The sequence below is a fragment of the Humulus lupulus genome, chromosome 9, assembly GCF_963169125.1.
Source record: "Humulus lupulus chromosome 9, drHumLupu1.1, whole genome shotgun sequence".
NCBI classification, from domain to species: Eukaryota; Viridiplantae; Streptophyta; class Magnoliopsida; order Rosales; family Cannabaceae; genus Humulus; species Humulus lupulus.
In genome coordinates, this window is record NC_084801.1 from 183,497,800 (window position 1) to 183,518,885 (window position 21,086).

General features: G+C 39.8%; 1 protein-coding gene and 1 non-coding gene across 2 annotated transcripts; one reads left to right on the top strand and one right to left on the bottom strand.

Moving 5' to 3' along the window:
* Positions 1–13,795: 13,795 nt before the first annotated feature.
* Positions 13,796–18,176, bottom strand: LOC133800417 (uncharacterized). The gene is made up of 6 exons (XM_062238376.1): positions 17,624–18,176; positions 17,000–17,542; positions 16,206–16,882; positions 14,860–15,746; positions 14,525–14,702; positions 13,796–14,308 (listed from the first exon to the last, which is right to left on the bottom strand). The coding sequence occupies exons 1-6, from the start codon at positions 18,174–18,176 to the stop codon at positions 13,796–13,798; spliced, it is 3,351 nt and encodes a 1,116-aa protein (XP_062094360.1).
* A 190-nt stretch (positions 18,177–18,366) lies between these two features.
* Positions 18,367–18,473, top strand: LOC133802957 (small nucleolar RNA R71). The gene has a single exon (XR_009877699.1). It is a non-coding gene; the product is annotated as a small nucleolar RNA R71 (small nucleolar RNA).
* The last annotated feature ends 2,613 nt before the right edge of the window (positions 18,474–21,086 follow it).

Sequence of the window (21,086 nt, forward strand, 5' to 3'; positions counted from 1 at the left end):
CATGAATTCAGGGGAAAAACAGAGTCTAAAGCTTACCTTAATTATGATTTAAGCCCTCCTAACTGTAGCTAATCCAATTCCCAAGTTCAAGCCTTCAATCTCCAAGTTTTCAGCCAAAAGACTCGCTGCCATTCGAAAGGATATTTCGAAAAGAGATACCACCAAGTTCTGCCGTTTTCATAACGACTACGGACACAATAAGAACGAGTGCAACCAGCTGAAAGATGAAATCGAGTTCCTTATCAGACAAGTACACTTGATGAGATACGCATGGGCCTTGGGAAGTTCCCAACGAGAGGCTCCAGGTGGCAACAAGCAGGCGCCTGCACGCCAACACTCGCCACCTTTGCAGCCTGATCCCGTAGCTCGCACTTTACTCACCATCTGTGGAGGCTCGCTCCTTGCGGGAAACAACAGAAAGGCAAGGGAACGATATGCTCGGACCCTATGCCACGACCAGGACATCGAGATGATGACTGTGGAGGACTGGGCATCAAAGAAGGCTCGGTCAGAGGACGGTGAAATAACCTTCTTTGATAGCGATGCCCAGCATGTCCGGTTCCCGCATTCCGATCCGCTGGTCGTGGATGTTCAAATTGCCAACATGATGGTAAAGAGAGTGATGGTCGATACAGGAAGTTCAGTTAACATCCTGTATAAATCTTCGTTGGAACGGATGAAGTTGTCCGTCAAGGACTTGGAGCCCTGCAACCAAACAATTTACGGCTTCTCTGGTGAGGGACTCACTCCAACAGGGTCAATCAGACTTCCGGTAATAGCAGGTACAACGCCCGCTACCAGGACATTACTCATTACTTTCATAGTAGTCGATTGTCCTTCGACTTACAATGTTGTAATCGGAAGACCCATACTGGTTGACCTTCGGGCCGTCACCTCAATGTGGCACTTGGCCATGAAATTCCCAACAAACGCAGGGATAGGACGCGTGTCGAGAAATCAGAGGGAAGCAAGGGAGTGCTATAATGCCTCAATTACTAAGGCCTAGAAGGGAACGTCGAGGAGCACTCCCCCAGAGAGGTTGCAGATGGCCATTGATATGCAAGCCCAATCAGGTGATGAAGTCACCAAATAGGGTGTTGCCCAAAGTGAGGATAGAGACTTAGATCCTCGCTTTGGGGATTTTGAGGAAGATGTTGGACTTGTCGAGGACCTTGAGGAGGTCCAGCTTGATGAAGAGTTTCCGACCAGAGTAGTAAAGGTCGGCAAAAATTTGGAAACAACAACAAAGCACGCACTGGTGGAATTTTTAAGGAAGAACCAGGAAGTTTTTGCCTGGTCACATAAAGACATGGCTGGGATAGATCCTACAGTCATTAGCCATGTCCTAAACATCGACAAAAGCTTTCTACCCGTGCAACAGAAAAGAAGGCTGCTCGATAAAGACAGATCGAAAGCCTTAAAAGAAGAAGTTGAAAAACTAAAGGAGAATGGGTTCATCAGGGTGGCGTTTTATCCATCGTGGGTCTCTAATCCAGTACTGGTTCCCAAGCCTAACGGCAAATGGCGAACCTATGTGGATTTCACAGACCTTAATAAAGCTTGTCCTAAAGATTGCTTCCCACTCCCAAGGATCGACCAGCTGGTCGATGCAACTGCAAGACACGAGATCCTCTCTTTCATGGATGCATACTCAGGATACATTCAGATCAGTATACATCCCCCTAACGAGGATCACACTAGCTTTCAGACCGATACAGGATTATACTATTATAAAGTAATGCCTTTCGGACTGAAAAACGCTGGTGTGACTTACCAGCGACTAGTTAACCACATGTTTAAGGAGTTGATCGGAGTAAACATGGAGGTATACGTGGACGACATGCTGGTAAAGTCAAAAAAGGCAGAAGGACACGTGAAGGATTTATAGGAGTGTTTCAATGTTTTGAATAAGTATCAAATGAAGCTAAATCCTCTCAAGTGTTCCTTCGGAGTCGGATCAGGGAAATTTTTGGGATTCATTGTCAATTCGAGGGGAATCGAAGCCAACCCCGAAAACATCAAAGCCCTGATCGATATGAAATCACCGGTAAAAATCAAAGATGTGCAAAGTTTGACTAGAAGGATTGTCGCACTCAGTAGATTCATTTCAAAATCGACGGATAAATGCGTCCCATTCTTTAATCTACTTAGAGGCAACAAGAAGTTCGAGTGGACTGGAGACTGCGAACAGGCTTTCCAAGCCCTAAAAGCCCACATGGCACAGCCTCCTGTCTTATCAAAACCTTTAGATGGAGAAACTTTGTTCATTTACCTAGCGATCACCGAATATGCTGCTGGTGCGGTGCTAGTAAGAGAGGAAGAAGGCGTACAAAAGGCAGTGTATTATGTAAGCAAGAGGTTAATCAGGGCCAAATTGAGATATCCTCCCATCGAAAGATTAGCCTATTGCTTAATCTTGGCCCCAAGGAAGTTACGTCCTTACTTCCAAGCCCATCCCATCACAGTCTTAACTGATCAGCCCCTTCGATAAGTTCTACAAAAGCCGGAGGCTGTTGGTCGTTTGTTGAAATGGGCAGTCGAGCTCGGGCAGTTCGATATAACATACTCACCGCGAGCAGCAGTAAAAGGATAAGCCTTGGCTGACTTCATTGCCGAATTTACTGAACTCCCAGACAACGAGCAGAGCGAAAAACCTAGTGCGCCTAAGCCTCAAGTTGAAGCTCCTTCGTGGAAGTTATTCACAGACGGATCGTCCAACGAATCTCACGCTGGAGCAGGAGTGATATTGCTAACATCAGAAGGGCATCAGTTTCATTGGGCGATTAGGTTTGATTTCACTGCTTCAAACAACGAAGCCGAGTATGAAGCCCTACTCGCTGGGTTAAGGTTGGCCAAAGACATGAGCATAAAGGTGCTGGATATTTACAATGATTCACAGTTGGTAGTGAATCAGGTCTTGGGGGAGTATCAAGCACGAGGTCTGAAAATGGTGGCCTATCTGAACAAAACCAAAGATTTGTTGGCACAATTTGAGAAATGTACCCTCCAGAAAATTGTTAGGAACGAGTTTCCTAATACGCAGCGGAATGGTGGTGTGGTTGGCCCAGTGTACAACAAATTTTTTTGAAACATATTTAAACTACCTTTAAATATGCAGATCCATTAATATACATACATTAATCATAAGCAAGATAATAATAGAAATCATACCTCTTGAAGCCTATCAAGTGTCCTTGCTATCTTTTCGTATTTAGAATGATCTTCCTATCTAAGCCGCTCCCACGTACTCACACCAAGATCTTCCAAAGCGTTCTCTACACCTCAAGAAATGTGTGGGCACTTAGAGAATGAAGGATAGTTTATTTGTGATTCTACTTGATGTACTCAACACATGAGATCAAGATAATAGGCCTGAGAATTGGTTCTTTATTTTCAGGGAGAGAAAACTATCGTTCTATTTTTCACAGAGCGAATGTTCAGAGTTGTCTCACATCACTTCTCTTATCTGAATAATTTTCTGATCAGTCATACTTAACAGAAAATATTCAAAATTTAAAAATAAATCTGTAACCATTTTACAATTTACTTTTTAATTAATTAATTATTCTATTAATGAAAAAATCCAAAAACCAATTTTTGAATTATCCATTAATTAATTAATTAAATAAATAAAATTAAAAATCCCATCCTTGAAAAAAGCTGTCCCTACACGCCACACACAGTCCTGGACTGTGTGTGAACGTGTAGCTTCCTAATTTCTAGGGATATTGGTTTTTCAAATTTTATTTAATTATTTATTCAAATTACTTTGTCAGATAAGATCTAACAACCTGATAACTAATTCAAATTAATTATATTTTTAATTAATTATCAAATATAATTAATTATTTGAATAAATATTAATCTTTTAAATTCAAATCCAATTTTAACTTATCAGATTATTTTCTCCCACTCAAATAAAGATATTTAATTAATTATACCAATTAATTAAATCCAAAAATTCGAAAATAAATATTTAATTTATTATAATTTCAAAAATGATAATTAATTAATTATTTAATTAAATTTCAAAATTAATTTAATTATTTAATATAATTTCGAAAATTATACAATAATTAAATATTAATTAATTTTGTTAACTACAACTAATTTGTAATTAATTAATTAATCGCTATTATCACATAATTGCATATTTGGCGTGAAGAACAAATTTCTTCTTAAATATGTCTTTAAACTATTTTCCCTTCATATCAACTCTTACCTTGAACAGTGTTGACAGAGCCGCTATGGGGACCTATGGACCTACAATTACAAGCTCCAATAAATTTGTGATTATTAATTAAACTCTTTAATTAAATAATCTTAATTTATTAATCTCATGATTATTCCACTATAAATATGAGACTGCACTCTTGTAATTATAGACATTTCATTTACTAAGTACTTTATATTCATAAAGCGTCAATTGATATAATCATTGCATACAACTTGACCATCTAATAATGGTTCATAATTAATCGGGAATAAAATTATCGTTTTACCCTTTTAATTATTTCTTGTTTCCTTAAGTACCATTGACTCTACTAGTGAAGGTTAAATTATAACTAAATTATGAATTTGAGCTCAATAACCTTTCAGTCCCAAAAGTCAACCCTTAAGAGAACCATCATTCAATCTCTTGCGAGAAGGTATAGATTCCATATTTGTATACTATGTCCCCAGCCATCTATATTAATGAGTTCCCAAAACAAAAGTTTTTAGCCTGATCATTCTGACAGACCCTAACAAGTGAACCAAAGAACTCATATAACATAAACATGAGTTCATAGTAACTTCTGGATTAAGATCTATTTGTATATGATCATCAGTTGATATATTTAATTAATACTTCGAAACGGTATTTAACTAAGTATTAATAAACATATCTAGTCCAGTTCTATATATTCTCTAATATATAAAACACCTCCACTAAAGTGTCCTACCACACTAGTGATCCGGATCTAGATCACATGTATTCATAATACTAGTGGACCGTACTTGCAGTATTTAATCTAAAGATTCCATAACTTTATTTTACTGCGAACTATTCAAGTTCATTTATCTCAAACACAATCCTCCTGTACCAATACGTGTTTGAGATTACATATATGAACTTAGGAATTTTCCTGATATTTACATAATATTATCATATAATAATACATTCCATAAAATATATGCATAACAAATTCAATTCATTTATTTATTTCATAAAAAACAATGTCTACTGCATATGCTTTCGGGGCACATTTCCAACAAAAATACCTCGAGATCAGAATTCAAACGCAGATGCCTTAGCCAAACTCGCGAGTGCGAAGGATGCTGACACTTTAAATATAGTGCCAGTTGAACGGCTACGCGAGCCGAGCATACGAGCAGATGAAGCCAATATGGAGATCCGGTTAACAGATACATGGATGGCACCATACCGGGAGTATCTCACGAGTGGTGTACTACCAGCAGATAGAAACAAAGCCAGGACTATTCAGAGGCAGGTTGCTAGGTACATACTGGTCGATGGTATTCTATACCGAAGAGGATACTCCATGCCACTGCTCAGGTGTGTTACGCTGGAAAAGGCTAAAGAGATGATGAAGGAGGTACATGAAGGATTATGTGGAGATCACGATGGGGGGCAGAGCTTATCAAAGAAGATTCTGAGGCAGGGTTATTTCTGGCCGACCATGAACGAAGACTCGATGGAGTTTGTGCAAAAGTGTGATAAGTGTGAGAGGTTTTCCAAGATCCCACGCGCAGCTCCTAATGAGTTAAAGCAGATGCAAAATCCGTGGCCCTTCGTAGTATGGGGTATAGATTTAATCGGGTCCTTGCCAACAAGAAAAGGTGGAGTAAAATACGTAGTTGTGGCAGTCGACTACTTCACCAAATGGGCTGAAGCTGAGCCACTCGCTACCATAACGACAAAGAAAGTACTTGACTTTGTCATCAAGAACATTGTTTGCCGATATGGATTGCCTCGAAAGATTGTCTCAGACAACGACACCCAGTTCGACAGCGACCTATTCACAGACTTCTGCGAGAGGCATGGAATCATCAAGAACTTTTCTTCAGTCCTGCATCCACAAGAAAATGGGCAAGTCAAAGCAGTAAATAAGACACTAAAGGATACCCTGAAGAAAAGGCTCGAGGAAGCTAAAGGAGCATGGCCAGAATAGCTGCCTGAAGTACTCTGGTCGTATAGAACTTCTCATCGAACAACAACAGGTCATACCCCATTTTCCTTAGCATACGGGTATGAAGCTATGTTGCCAGTCGAGTTAGATCCGCCTTCACATCGAAGAATTACATACGACCAAGACCAAAATAGCCAATTGTTGATGGAGTCCCTAGACTTGGTTGAGGAGAAACGAGAGAAAGCCCAACTCCGAGTAGCTGCGTACTAGCAAAAATTCGCCCGATATTTTAACTCTAAAGTAAAAGAAAGAAAGTTCAACGTCAGAGACTTAGTACTTCGAAGAGTTTTCTTAAACACCCGCGACTCGGTTGCTGGAGTACTCGGACCGAACTGGGAAGGACCTTATGAGATTGAAGAAGTCCTTCATCCAGGCACATACAAACTTGTACGCTTAAATGGAGATCTCGTTCCGCACTATTAGAATGGAGAACACTTGCGCAAGTATTATCAATAAACAGTCCTTCTTAAAGGACTGACTTATATTTATTTTTACTTTTTACAAGTTTTGAAAATGGGTTAGTCATGTTATATGGCTAATCGCTTATAAGTGTAAGATCTTTTAAAGATCACTCGTAAAGACATGTTTAGTCCATTTAAATACGAGAATTATAAGGGACTATGCGCAGCCAGTCGTTCTTGCCAAATTTTGTAATTTTTTACAAGTATTTGTTCATTACGTGTGTTGTTTTGCTGTATTATAAGTTTTGGCATTTTATACCGAGTAGTAATGTTCGTACAGGTCGTGGTCAAGGCAAGTGACCAAGGACCTAAAGCTCCTCAGTCACTTGGGGGGGCATATAAGGTACATCGATAGCAAAGCATACCAAGAGGTATGTAAACACATGAACAAAATAAGTGAAAGCATGCTACGGTACTTAGAATATTTTTCAAAATTTATATTTTATTAAATCAAGCCAAAGTACTATGATAAGTTCGGTCATGCAAACAGATGTTATAATAAAGCAGAAATATTATAATATCAAAGGGAATTCTTTTACATCGCAAGCAGTACTGCTTGGATGTAATTGTTCAAAAGTAAAAGTAAAATAAGTTGCCCAGGCAGCAAAACCAAACAAAAATCAGTCTTTACATCACGACCCGTAGGTCGTATGGTTAAAGAAATATAAAAGAAAAAAAAAATTATGAAGCTTGAGGAGCAGGAGGATCCTGGGGAGCATTCTGATCGACTACGTCTCCTGCAGCTTCCCCTCCCTCCACTCCGGCGGCCAGCGGAATGTCTGGGGAGGCAGGAATCCTGGCTCTTTCTTCAGCAGCCAATCGAGCCAGCTCAGCCTTCCTGGCGTCCTCTGGAAGGTAGCCGAAGCTGGCACTTTGATTGTGTTTCCAGAAGTCATAGAAACATCGAAGTGTCGCGTTCTTGTACCTTTCTAGGTCCTTGGCATTTGTAAGCTTGAGCTGCTCCACCTGGCTCTTAAGGACATCAATGCTCTTGTCCTTAGCACGATTCTCCTCCTGAAGCCTTTTGACTTCATGCCATTGGGTTCGACTAGCATCTTGGTAATCATCACTATGCTTTCTGACATTTTCCAGAGAGGCTTTCTTTTCTACCAGCTCCGCGGCCAAGGAATCCTTCTGTTGGGTCACCACCGCCAGCTCCCCAGCGTGCCTAGCCTCCGCGGCTTAAAGATCCTTTGTAAGCTTTGCTTGGGACTGCTCGATGCTTGCACCCACACGGGCACGAGCAGCAGTCATGGTCAGCATGGCCTGCAATCAAAGAATAAGAGTTATGCCAACTTCAAAGAAGAAAAAGTCAAGACTATAATCACAAAAGAGGAAAAGGAGTTCTTACACTGGCCACTTCATTAAGGGCCTTGTTGAGGATCTGGTCGACCCCCATGGTTTAAGCTTCAGCCATGGCCTCTCTGCAGCGGTCATGCTTAAGGATATGGGCGAGTCGATCCTTAGCTAACCGCAGGGAGCGGCTCGATAGTTTGGCCCCAGGGAGATCGGCTTGCTGGGCCTGTTCGTTTGGAGTCGTAGGTGAAGGATTTGTGGCAGCATGCGAAGGAGGGAGCTCCTTCTCACCAGAATCAGAAGGTTGGGCAGACGGTTGGCAGAGGGCCCATCCTTTGGAGGATCGGTTGCTCGATTCTTCTTGGTCGGAGGTACTTGGCTGGACTCGTCGTCGTGCTTCCTGGCCGATTTCCTCCTTCGGACCAAAGGAACCTCTTCTTCTTCTTGGGTGCTGTACAAGTCGAGAACGTTTGCAGAGGCCATTTTTGCAGAAATAGATAAATATGCAGACAGTAAGCTAAAAATAGATGACAAGTTATGGCACATTAGAAAAGAGATAAAGAAAATTACAAAGACCAATACCCGAGCTATTACTACTTGTCGCTACACTATTGACTCTACTAGTCATACACTCACTCTCTGGCACGAAGAAGTCTGGCCCTAGATTTGGAGTATATGTAAAATTGTCGTCCCCGTCAAATAAATGACAGGGAATTGGCAAGTTATCTAAAAGTGAAATAACAATACCGTTTTCGTCGGAAGACTCGTCTAAGTCTACGACAGTCTCGACTGCCTTTTGTTTTCCCTTCCCTTGAGGGGCAGAAGGTCTTTCTGCTGAGGGAGTGCCAGTGGGTTCCCTGATTGTAACCCCAGTCGGTCTCCTTTGAGGAAGAGACGCTGGAGGTTGCTGCTTGGGATTTCCCTCGGCAGTGGCACTAACCGCCGCGGGTTCCCTCATATCCTGATGAGGGGTCAGGAGGCCAGATAGCCTCAAGTTATCCTCGGTGACCAAAGACTTGACGCTCTTCTCAGCATCCGTCATTCTGGCCAGCGTGCTGGACCTCAACACCATGTTAGGTGTTGGGTCTGGTCGCAGCCATGGGCCTGAAAGTCACAATATGTTTCAAAAAAGTATAAGGAAAATTGCTAAGTAGAAACAACGACCAGTGGAAAAGGGCATTTACCTCCTCGAGCGAAGTCCAGGTTATTTGCAGCCATATCAAGCGTGAGGAAATACTCCTGACTGTATTTCCCCACGTTGGAGATGTGGGTGGTGTCACTCAGGAATGTTCGACTCGTCTCCTGGTGACAAAAATGAAAAAACCCCGTCCCGGACTGTTGGGGGTTGGACTTAAGGTCAAAAAGGTAATTGACCTCATGAGGAGTAGGCTCCGGCCATTTTTTAAGTTTATAAAGGATATAGAGTGCAGCAAGCATTCTATATCTGTTGGGAGTAATTTGGAAGGGGGCGACACCAAAGTAGTTCGCCACCCCTTGATAGAATGGATGAAGAGGAAGGGTAGCCCCCACCTCTATGTGATACCTCGACCAGGCGCTGTAAACGCCTCCAGGAAAATTAGCCCTCTCGTCCGCAGTAGGGATCTTGAGATTTACCCCAGTGAGGGGATACTTCCTGAGATAATTGGCAAGCAACCTGGGGGTTACTTGGCTAAGCAGAGAAAGATACCACTCGACATCAGGAAGAATTGAATGCCGAGGGCGAGCCCTAACCTAGATGCGAGGGTCTGGGACAATGTTTTCTCGACCACTGGTCGAGGGAACCCCAGCCTACGAATCAAGCTGAGCTGGAGAATTTGAAGTATGGTCAGGCTTTTGTTTCTTTTGGCTAGTGGATTTGGAACGAGCCATTCTAGCTGGAGATGGTTGAGGTCTGGAAGAAGAAAGTCTAGAAAAAGGAATCTCGTGAACATGCTGAGCAGGCTGTTCTTCACCTTCAAGCAGTTGCGCAAGAAGATCATCTTCGATCGGCCTCTCACCTCCCCACAAATCTGGCATTAAAATCTGCGGACAAAAAAATGGGGAGGTGAGGATGGAGAGTCTAGAAAATTGGTTAGAATAACGCTGGTCGTGTATAAAAGTCAAACTTTTATACAACAACATTCTAGCTGTACGCCCTGGTTTTCCCACGGGCTGTTTAGCAGGGCGGGCCTCGGACTAAACCTGATTTAGTCCGAGGCTCCCACAGGCCGAAGGCTCTATTTCCAGGATGGGCCCTTGTCAGCTCAAGGGGGTCCTGTTTCCAGCTCGCATTTGTTGCCCCAGGAGCTGAGAATGACATCCGAAGGCCACGGACGGAGAAGCTCGGGTTATGAACTGCTCCGGTCGCGAGCTTCTCAGGAAGCTCCGACCCTATGGGAAGTCAACACGCAAGATAAACGTGCATATTCCTGCCATCACGTGTCCGATATCCCCCTGACTTCTCGGACACGCAGCAGGAACGTGCGTATTCAGACACCCACAGACGGGTTGGGCCGTGCGGCCCATTATCTCCTTCCATACTGATTAGACCACACTTGTGTGTCAGGTTTAGGAATTAATCATGAATGTCACAGATTTGATATGACAAATGGTAAGGTCACGGGATGACCTCCCTACCAACTTCCAGGTGCCCTCTCCTATAAATAAGGAGACCCTGGGAGTTGATAGGGGTTGGAAAAAATAGTCTTTGAAGAACTATATACTTTGTAAACCAATTACCCAGAGAGTATCAATAATATTGACTAGTGGAGTAGAGGGATTTTAACCTTCGAACCACTTAAAAACGTGTCTTGAGTCACCTAGTTCTTTCCCAAAGATTTCATATCTGTGACGGTTCTACTTTTAGTACTAATCTCTTTCTCTTCTTCTCTTAATTATCTGTTGCCGAAGAACCGCGTCAACACTAGCAAAAAACTAATTTTTTCATGCGAACAGTTTGAAAAACATATCAAAAAGTGAAAGTAAAAAGTTTTTATGAAAAAGCTTTTTCAACTCCAGTTAGGGCGGGAAAAACTCAGTTTTTCAACTAGCATAAAAATTGAATTTTTACTTCGATTTTACGTCCTAAATTTATGATCTCGACTATCAAACTGATTCACAACTCCTAAATGGCAAAGATACACCATCCTATCTAGCATCACTCGATAAATCTCCTATTTTCATGCATCTCAACCCAGGAACGCAGACAATATCAGAACCTAAAAGCTAACTCACAGCGGCATGCACAACAAAAATAAAGAATAGAAAAGTTCTGAAACTTACTGAAGCGAAGATTATGGAGGTTTAGAGAAATTCTGAAGCGTAGACGAACGAACGGCTGATTCTTGGAACGTCGAAAGATGATCTTCAGAGAAAATAGAGGTTCTGACTTAAGGTTTCTTGATAGAGAAATAGCTTGCATAAAAAGAAAAAGGAAATTCTGGGGAGGCTATATATATTTTGCCTGTGGCATGAAAAAAGAGGTAATCATCAGTTTCCTCTTTTCAAAGCATGGGGAAGAGTGATAGCCGTCAATGGATTGCTTGGGAACTGAAAAGCCGTGATTAGACAGGGGTAGATCACTTTTTCCAAGAAGGCACGAACTACTATGACATATTTGTTGGGGTATTCGAAGAGTCGTTTTCCTTAAAGTTCATTTATTGCTAGTCGTAATAAATAAACTTGGGGGCCAAATGTTATCCAAAAAGCAGGCATGGGTGACGTGGCAGACTTTTTGAACACGTGGCTGACACCTGGCAGAAGTTCTGTTCGACCACCGACCAGTGAGATTCCCCTGACGTAACATTTGAAGCTTATATACGACCAGCCTGGTCGTATACTCCATATATTTAGAGATAATTTTGTACAATTATAATCATATCTGAGATTATCTCCCATGTTCCATGATGATCCGATTATTTAAGAAAGAATATCTGTAACTAATTTGTGTAACCCTCCTTGAGCCTATAAATAGAGAGAAATAGCTCAAGGAAGGGACTTTTGGCTGACTTAAGTTGATACTTACAAGAGAATTAGAGCGATTATCTTACGATTGTATTATTCATCTCTCTCAGGCCTGTGAAACTCAGAGAACCCTAGTTCTTTGATCACTCATTTGAGAACTAATATCAATAATAGCTTAAGTGGATGTAGGTCATTACCATTTTGTGGGGCCGAACCACTATAATTTGTTGTGTCCTTTACTGTTTTTTCCATTAGATCTATTTCAACACCTTCATTCACATCAAGCATTTGACTCCGTGTCAGTTGACCAAATTGAGGGTCAACAATTACGAATATTGCCCTTCTAATAAGAAACGAACTCGCATGCATATTTAATATTCTTAAACATTCATAACTAGTTATATTATCATATAACTCACATAATCACATAATCATACGCAAATATATCATAGAAACATATAATTCCATATATTGCCATCCTAGCCTCCTAATCAAGACCCTAAGCCTTATTAGGTAATTTGAGATGTTACAGTTATATTATAGGAGAAGAGTTTAGATGTTGGAGAATGAAATGTTACATAGGTATAGAGTGGGGGATTTGATAAGACACGTGTGGTTCTATTTTAAAACCAATTGGTGATGAGTAGAGTAACTCATTGTCTTATATGTTGGTTGATATCATCACATCTATTCAATGTGAGACACTCTAATACATCCCCTCAAGATGGCGATTCTTTTAAGAGGGTCAATTTTGAACCAGATCTCTAACGACTCATTTTGGCTCACTATTGATTTGGACTGGCACTCGTTGGAGCTATTGGGCTCTGATACCATGTAAGATTTGATAGAATAGTGAAGGTTAAATTATAGGAAAAGAGTTTAGAAGGTTGGAGAATGAAATGTTACATAGGTATAAAGTGGAGGATTTGATAAGACACATGGAGTTCTATCTCAAAACTAATTAGTGATGAGTAGAGTAACTTATGATATTATATATGTTGGTTGATACAGTCAAGACAGAGTTATTAGTGACAATCTTGTGCCAATCAATAAAGTCTCTTATGATAATAATAAACATTAGATGGAAAAATTAACTTTCATACCCATGAAAGGAACCAATACTTTCCCACTCCCTTTCTTCAAATAAATCAATAGCAAAGACATCCCTGTCACATGAGCCAATGGCTAACAAGAAGGTATCACGTTGTTTTCTATGTTAAAAGTTGAATGAAAAAATAATCAAACTACCAAAATATCTAGTTTCAATCACTTAAATAACAATTTTAATAATCAAGAGACTTCTTTAGAAGTCTTAAACATCCTTTCTCCTTAACAAAACAACATGACATACAAGAGAACTTACTACCAAGATTTTTTGGGAAATGTCTAGGCGCCGCGGCCCTTCCCATATGCATCGCGGCGCGTGCTGCATCCCGAGCCACCTTCTCTGTTTTTCATCAAGGGCCGCGGCTCTTGTTTCATGCGCCGCAGCCCTCTCTTCAAACTTCAAAATTTTCATTCTTTTTATTTTTTTTATTGTTTTCACGATTTTCACGGTTCTATTACATTCAAAAATACTAAAAACTTAAAAAAAAAAAAATGTCCAACCACAACAAAAATAAAAACTAAAAATTGTTCATACTTTTTACAAATTAACTGAAATGAAACTTAAAAATAAACATAGGAATGCCTCCTAAGAGCGATGTCGTTAACGTCATTTAGCCGGACGCTGCTTTATTCTTCAGATCAAACCAGTTCCAACTCGACCACGGACCTACATGTCTCCACCGGACCCTCCAAGTAATGCTTCAATCTCTAACCGTTCACCTTAAAATCTCCCGTCTTCTCACTATGAACTTGTACTGCTCCATAAGGAAGTGAGACGACTACCGTGTACGGTCCTGACTATCGTGACTTCAATTTACCAGGAAAAAGTTTAAGCCTAGAATTAACGAGCAAAACTTTATCCCCTGGTTGGAAATCCTTCCTTAATATTCTCTTATCATGAAAAGCCTTCGACTTCTCCTTATATATCTTCGCATTCTCATAGGCTTCATTTCGGAATTCCTCAAGCTCATTTAACTCCATAAGCCTATTCTGCCCCGCCATGAAGAGATCAACATTTAACTTTTTTACAGCCCAATAAGCTCTATGCTCCATTTCCACCAGTAGATGACAAGCCTTACCAAACACCAATCGATATGGTGACATACCAATCGAAGTTTTAAATGCCGTGCGATAAGCCCAGAGTGAATCATTGAGCTTCTTCGACCAATCCTTCCTCGAAGTATTTACTGTCTTTTCCAAGATACATTTTATTTCTCTATTCGATACTTCAGCTTGGCCATTTGCAATTAGGTGATAGAATAACGCCTTTCGATGATGAACACCATAGCGAGCACAAAGAGCAGTGAACCACTTATTTCAAAAATGAATTCCCCGATCACTAATAATAGCTCTTGGAGTACCAAATTGAGTAAAGATATTTTTATGAAGGAACTTAATAACTTCCTTCCCATCACAAGTAGGAGTTGCTGCGGCTTCTACCCATTTAGAAACATAATCCACTGCAAGCAAAATATATTTGTTATTATACGATGATGGGAAAGGTCCCATAAAGTCTATCCCCCATACGTCAAATAGCTCAACTTCCAAAATACCAGTCATCGGCATTTGATCTCTTCTTGATATGTTCCCAGTCCGTTGACAACGGTCACAACTTTTGACAAAATCATTAGCATCCTTAAATAGTGTAGGCCAGTAAAACCCACTTTGCAAAACCTTCGCAGCTGTTCTTGTTCCGCCAAAATGACTACCACAATGCAAACTATGACAGTGAGTTTAAGATTGACAACATCTCCTCTTCGGGTACACATCTTCGAATAACTTGATCTGGGCAATGCTTATACAGAATAGGCTCCTCCTAATAATAACGCTTTACCTCCGAATAATTTTTTTTTAATTGTTGCCTTGTCATCTCAGGGGGTATAACCTTAGCAGCCAAATAATTAACATAATCCGCAAACCATGGAACCTCCTTGCAAACATTCACTTTGAACAACTGCTCATCCGGAAAAGCATCATTAATCTGAACTTCTTTATCAAGAGAATTTTTCTCAACCTCTAAACGAGACAAATGATCAGCCACCAAATTCTTAGTACCTTTCTTATCCTTAATCTCCACATCAAATTCTTGTAATAACAAAATCCACCGAATAAGACGAGGCTTAGAATCTTTCTTAGTCATAAGATACTTTATTGCCGAATGATCCATATAGACTACCACCTTATTTCCGATCAAATATGGACGGAACTTATCGAAAGCATAAACTATGGCTAGAAGTTCTTTTTCTGTTGTTGCATAATTTAGTTGAGCATCATTTAAAGTTCGACTAGCATAGTATATAGTTCGAAATACCTTATCCACTCGCTGCCCAAGAACCGCTCCAACCGCATAATCACTAGCGTCGCACATAAGCTCAAATGGAAGGTCCCAATTAGGTGTACATACTATCGGTGCTGAAATGAGCTTCTCCTTGAGAGTCTTGAAAGTAATCAAACACTCATCATTAAAATCAAAAGGAACCCCATTCATCAACAAGGTAGACAACGACTTTGAGATCTTAGAGAAGTCTTTGATAAATCTCCGATAAAACCCCGCATGGCCCAAGAAACTCTTCACTCCCTTAACTAAAATTGGAGGTGGCAAATTCTCTATAGTAGAAATCTTGGCCCGATCCACTTCAATTCCTTTCTTAGAAATTTTGTGCCCCAATACAATTCCTTCATTAACCATAAAGTGGCACTTTTCCCAATTAAGTACCAAATGCGACTCCTCACACCTTCTCAACACCATCTCCAAATTAGTCAAACACGTGTCAAAAGAGGACCCATATACCGAAAAATCATCCATAAAAATTTTAATCCCCTTTTCAACCATGTCAGAGAATATTGCCATCATACACCGTTGAAACGTGGCTGGTGCATTACATAACCCGAATGGCATCCTTCGAAAAGAAAAAGTCCCATAAGGACATGTAAACGTTGTCTTTTCTTGATCCTCTGGTGCAATTACGATCTGGTGATATCCCAAGTACCCGTCTAGAAAACAATAGTAATTATGCCCCGCCAATCTATCCAACATTTGATCAATGAAAGGCAAAGGAAAATGATCTTTCCTCGTTGCCTTATTCAACTTCCGATAATCAATACATATCCTCCAACCCGTCACAGTTCTAGTTGGAATCAGTTCATTGCTTTCATTCTTGACCACCGTCATACCCCCCTTTTTCGGTACCACTTGCACTGGACTTACCCAAGCACTATCAGAAATAGGGTAAATCACTCTAGCATCTACCCACTTCAAAATATCTTTCCTTACCACTTCCTTCATTGTTGGATTAAGTCTTCTTTGAGCGTCAATAGTCGTTTTCACCTCATCTTCCATAAGAATTCTATGCATAAGTGTTGATGGGCTAATTCCTCTTATATCAGCCAGAGTCCACCCTATAGCAGTTTTATGAGTTCGTAGAACCCTCAACAACTTCTCCTCCTCTACTTCCGAAAGAAATGATGAAACTATAACTGGAAGAGTCTTTTGTTCCCCAAGATAAGCATAGCGGAGATGGTCCGGTAAAACTTTCAATTCTAAAACAGGTGGCTTCTGAATCGATGGTAATGGTCTGTCTGGTCCTGCACCTAATTCTTCAAACTTCTTATACTTCCACAGCACAGCTGATTTTATCCACTTTAAATAACTCATCACCTCTTCATTCTCCTCACCATCTACATCATTAACTGTAAGACTCAACTCAAGAGGATCCTCTCTTAATTTTTTTCTTTCTACTACTTCTTTGACCACATCAACTGAGAAACAACTATCACTTGCTTTAGGATAAGTCATAGCCTTAAACACATTAATTACTACTTCCTCCCCTTGAACTCTCAGCTTCAACTCTCCCTTTTGCACATCTATCAATGCTTGCCCAGTTGCTAAAAATGGTCTCCCCAAAATAATAGGAACATTCTCATCCTCCTCCATATCAAGAACTATAAAATCAGCTAGAAAGATAAACTTATCCACCTTTACCAATACATCTTCTATAATACCACGTGGATGCTTCACAGATCTATCAGCCAGCTGTAATGTTATTGTAGTTGGCCTAGCTTCCCCCAAATCAAGCCTCCGGAATACCGACAAAGGCATTAAATTAATACTCGCCCCCAAATCATAAAGTGCATGCTTACATTCAAACTCCCCAATAGTGCACGGAATGGTAAAACTCCCAGGATCTCTTAACTTTTGAGGAAGCTTTCTTTGCAAAATCGCACTACATTCTTCTGTTAACGCCACTGTTTCGTAATCACCCATCTTTCTCTTATTAGAGAGAATCTCCTTCATAAACTTTACATAGCTAGGCATCTGTTCTAATGCTTTCGTGAATGGTATATTTATGTGTAGCTTCTTGAACACCTCTAAAAACTTTGCAAACTGCTTATCCAAATTATGCTTGCGAAGACTTTGTGGATATGGAACTCTAACATGATGCTCAATATTTACAGGTGGGGTCTCCTCTTCTTCCTTAAGGTCTTCAGTAACCTTTTTATCATCCATTTTCTTCTCTTCTTCTTCTGACTGACTCTTCTTTAGCCCTTCATATCTCGTTCCACTCCTCAAAGTAATAGCTTGACACTGTTCTTTAGGATTAACTTCTGTAGTGCTAGGCAAATTACCTTGAGCTCTATTAGTCATTAAAGTAGCCAATTGCCCTATTTGAGTCTCCAAACTTCTTATGGATGCCCTAGTTTCAGTCATGAATTGGTTAAGCACATCAGGTTGGGTTTCAGCTGGTTTCATTGACATTTGGGGAGGTGGTCTATTTTGTGGTTGATAATAGCCCGGTGGATGATTTTGGTGTGCATATTGCTGTGGATAAGGTGGCCTATTTTGGGTAGGTTGATATGGTGGCTGAGGTGGAGGATAAGGTTGGAGAGTGTTTTGATTGTTGGACCATGAAAAATTTGGATGGTTCTTCCAAGCTGGGGTATAGGTCATGGAATTGGGATTATTAGGCTGTCTTTGGTAATTTCCTATGGCTTGGACTTCTTCCATGGGCATGTTATTCATATCTATAGCAAGGCATTGGTTTGGTTGATGGGTTGTACCACACACTTCACAAATGTTTTGAACTTGCATAGCTTGAGATGGGAGTGTAGTCGTTTGTAATTGCTTCGTCAAAGCTGCTACTTGAGCTGTAAGCATGGTTATAGCATCCAATTCAATCATTCCAGCCACCTTCTTTGGCTGTCCCCTTTCAGTTGGCCATTGATAATTATTCATCGCCATCTCCTCTAATAGCTCATATGCCTCATTAGCACTTTTACTCATAAAGGCACCTCCCGCTGCGGCATCTATAATTGTTTTAGTCGTCCTATTCAACCCATTATAAAAATTATGCACCAACATCCACTTTTCTATTCCATGGTGTGGACACTTCCTTAACAACTCCTTAAAGCGCTCCCAAGAATCATACAGTGACTCTCCATCCAACTGATAAAAATTATTAATCTCACCCCTTAACTTTGCAGCCTTCGCTGGAGGAAAGAACTTGGCAAGGAATTTCTGAGCTAACTCCTCCCATGTAGTGATAGAATTCTCTTGTAAGGATATCAGCCAGCTTTTCGCCCTATCCCTCAGTGAAAATGGGAATAACCTCAGTCTTATAGCATCATCACTCACCCCATTCATCTTGAACGTTGCACATAACTCCAGAAAATTAGCTATGTGTAAATTAGGGTCCTCCGTCGGCATACCTCCAAACTGAACAGTTGTTTGAACCATCAGAAGGATAGCTGGCTTAATCTCAAAGTTGTTGGCAGCAATGGTTGGAGGTCTAATGCATGAATGCACTCCTGTAACAGTAGGAAGTACATAATCTCTTAATGTTCGTGCTCCTTGCTCCCCTGGAACCTCAACAGCCCCTTGACCATTATTAGCACCATTTCCCAAATTGTCAGCCATGGTGAATTCCAATTTCCTTTTTATTTTTCGGTTCTGTCTGCACGTTCTTTCAATTTCTCGGTCTATTGGTATAATCTGTTTTTGTCTATTACTTCGCATATACCAACAAGTCCTGAAACACAAGAGAACCTTGATCCGAATAAATGTTAAAAAAACATAAAAAAAACAAATCAAATTAGAACAAAAATTAACTTATTGATATTAATAAAAACAGTCACTGGCAACGGCGCCAAAAACTTGATCACCAAAAATGTAACACGCAAGTATACGCGGTTTAATCAAGTAATATATGATAAGTAAAGTGTCGATCCCACGAAGACTGCTATTAATTACCAATAATTAACCTCTAATTCTAATTGATTTAATTAATAATTTCATATTTATAAATGAATAAATATTACTAAAAATTAAGAAAACTATTAAGCACTTAAAGAAACGCAGAGATGAAATTTGATTTAATTCAATATATGTAAAAGTTAGGGCTTTAGTTTCATCAACCATCCACTTATGATTTCTGACCAATTCTCAATATTTCTTGATTCTAATGTGGTAGCATATTACAATTATATATTATAGTCTTGTTAGGATCTATAATTCTCTACAATATACTATTTCCTACATCTCTGTGGTAAATCAATATATTGCAGGCTTTAAACACATAATCCCTAAACTACACAATTCATAAAAGTACTTTCGTCTAATATAAAATTGTGATTATTTACCTATAGCATAATTATCCTTCTCTTTTCAGAGTATAGGTTAAAATCATATAAACATATAAATGATGATCAAACATTCACAAGCATTAAGCATATGATAAATAATATACAGCAGAAGAAAGAAATTCAGGAAAATTTCATTAAGAGATCAAAAGTTTCAAGAAGAATCCACTAAAACCCTAATAATAAGATTAGTTCAAAGCAGACATAATGAAATCAATCAAATTAAATATAAACATAAACTCCAGAAAAGAGAATACAGAAGAAAATAAGAAATCAAACTCTAGGTCATCAATGTTCTCCTCTGTCTCTAATGACTTCTCTACACCTCTAATAATGAATAGAATACCCTAATTAACTCTTAAAACGTATTTAAAAAGAACCCTAAAATATCTAACAATTATGCCCCCTCTGCAGGCCACGTACAGACACACGCGCCACGGACCTAGCATTCAAGCGCCGCGGCGCGCTTCTTTGTATATGTGCACCCTACTCTCTGACTTCAGCGAGCACCGCGACGCTTCACTCATGCGCCGCGGCCCTTAAAAATTCCTGAAAATTATCCTTCTCTGCTTCTTCTTTGTGCCGCAGCTCTTCATTCAAGCGCCGCGGCCCCTCTAATTTTTCCAAAAACTTGTTTCCGAACTCCAAAACGAACAATTATCTCCGCAAATGAGTCTTCAACTTTCTTCTTGTCAACTTTTAGCATAAATTTCCCAATTTCAGCTGATTTTTCTGTCATTTACCAAACTTCACGTTTTCTTCTCCTATTTCCTGTATACATACCATGTAATGACCCACTACTCTAGACTTTTGGACCATTAACGAAACTATACATAAAACTTACATTTTTGCAAAAATACCATACTTTATTGGAAACTTGTAGAAATAGAGTTACTTTCATAAATAAGTAGGATATGGGATCCCATTGTCTTAAAAACAAAAACATAATTTAAAATAAAAAGACATTACATAAATAGTGCGGAAAATACTTGTAAAAAGACATAAAACAAAACTACATCCTCGAATCGAATAACGCTCGGCTCCTTGACTCCATTCACCATCGATACACAATCCCAAGCATCCACGAACCTGATCGCCTCTAAAGCTATTTTCCCGCACATAAAACAAAAAGGAATGAGCCTAATGCCTAGCAAGGAAAATCTAACACATAGTCATAAACATAAATTTCATAATAAACATAAATACATATCATAACACTTATTACATACACTTATTATAATGGCCATTATTACTTGGGGTCCCATAGACTAAACAAGTCATATGCCCATGGGATTAGTGGGGTCCTACTAGCTAAGTAGGTCATATGCCCATAACCCATTTGGGGTCTTGTTAGTCATATGGGTCATATGCCCAAGCCTACAAACATACATATTCATAACATATTTATAACATATTTCATAACATAACACATAAGATAACATAAGCATAAAAC

Excerpts from the sequence above, each read along its gene's own strand:
- LOC133800417 (XM_062238376.1), bottom strand. The coding sequence starts at position 18,176 with ATGATTGAATTGGATGCTATAACCATGCTTACAGCTCAAGTAGCAGCT. Across the intron at positions 16,883-16,999 it reads ATCTGTGAAGCATCCACGTG|CAACTGGGCAAGCATTGATA; the intron begins GTATTATAGAAG and ends GACCATTTTTAG. Across the intron at positions 14,703-14,859 it reads ATACCCCCTGAGATGACAAG|TCATTTTGGCGGAACAAGAA; the intron begins GCAACAATTAAA and ends GCATTGTGGTAG.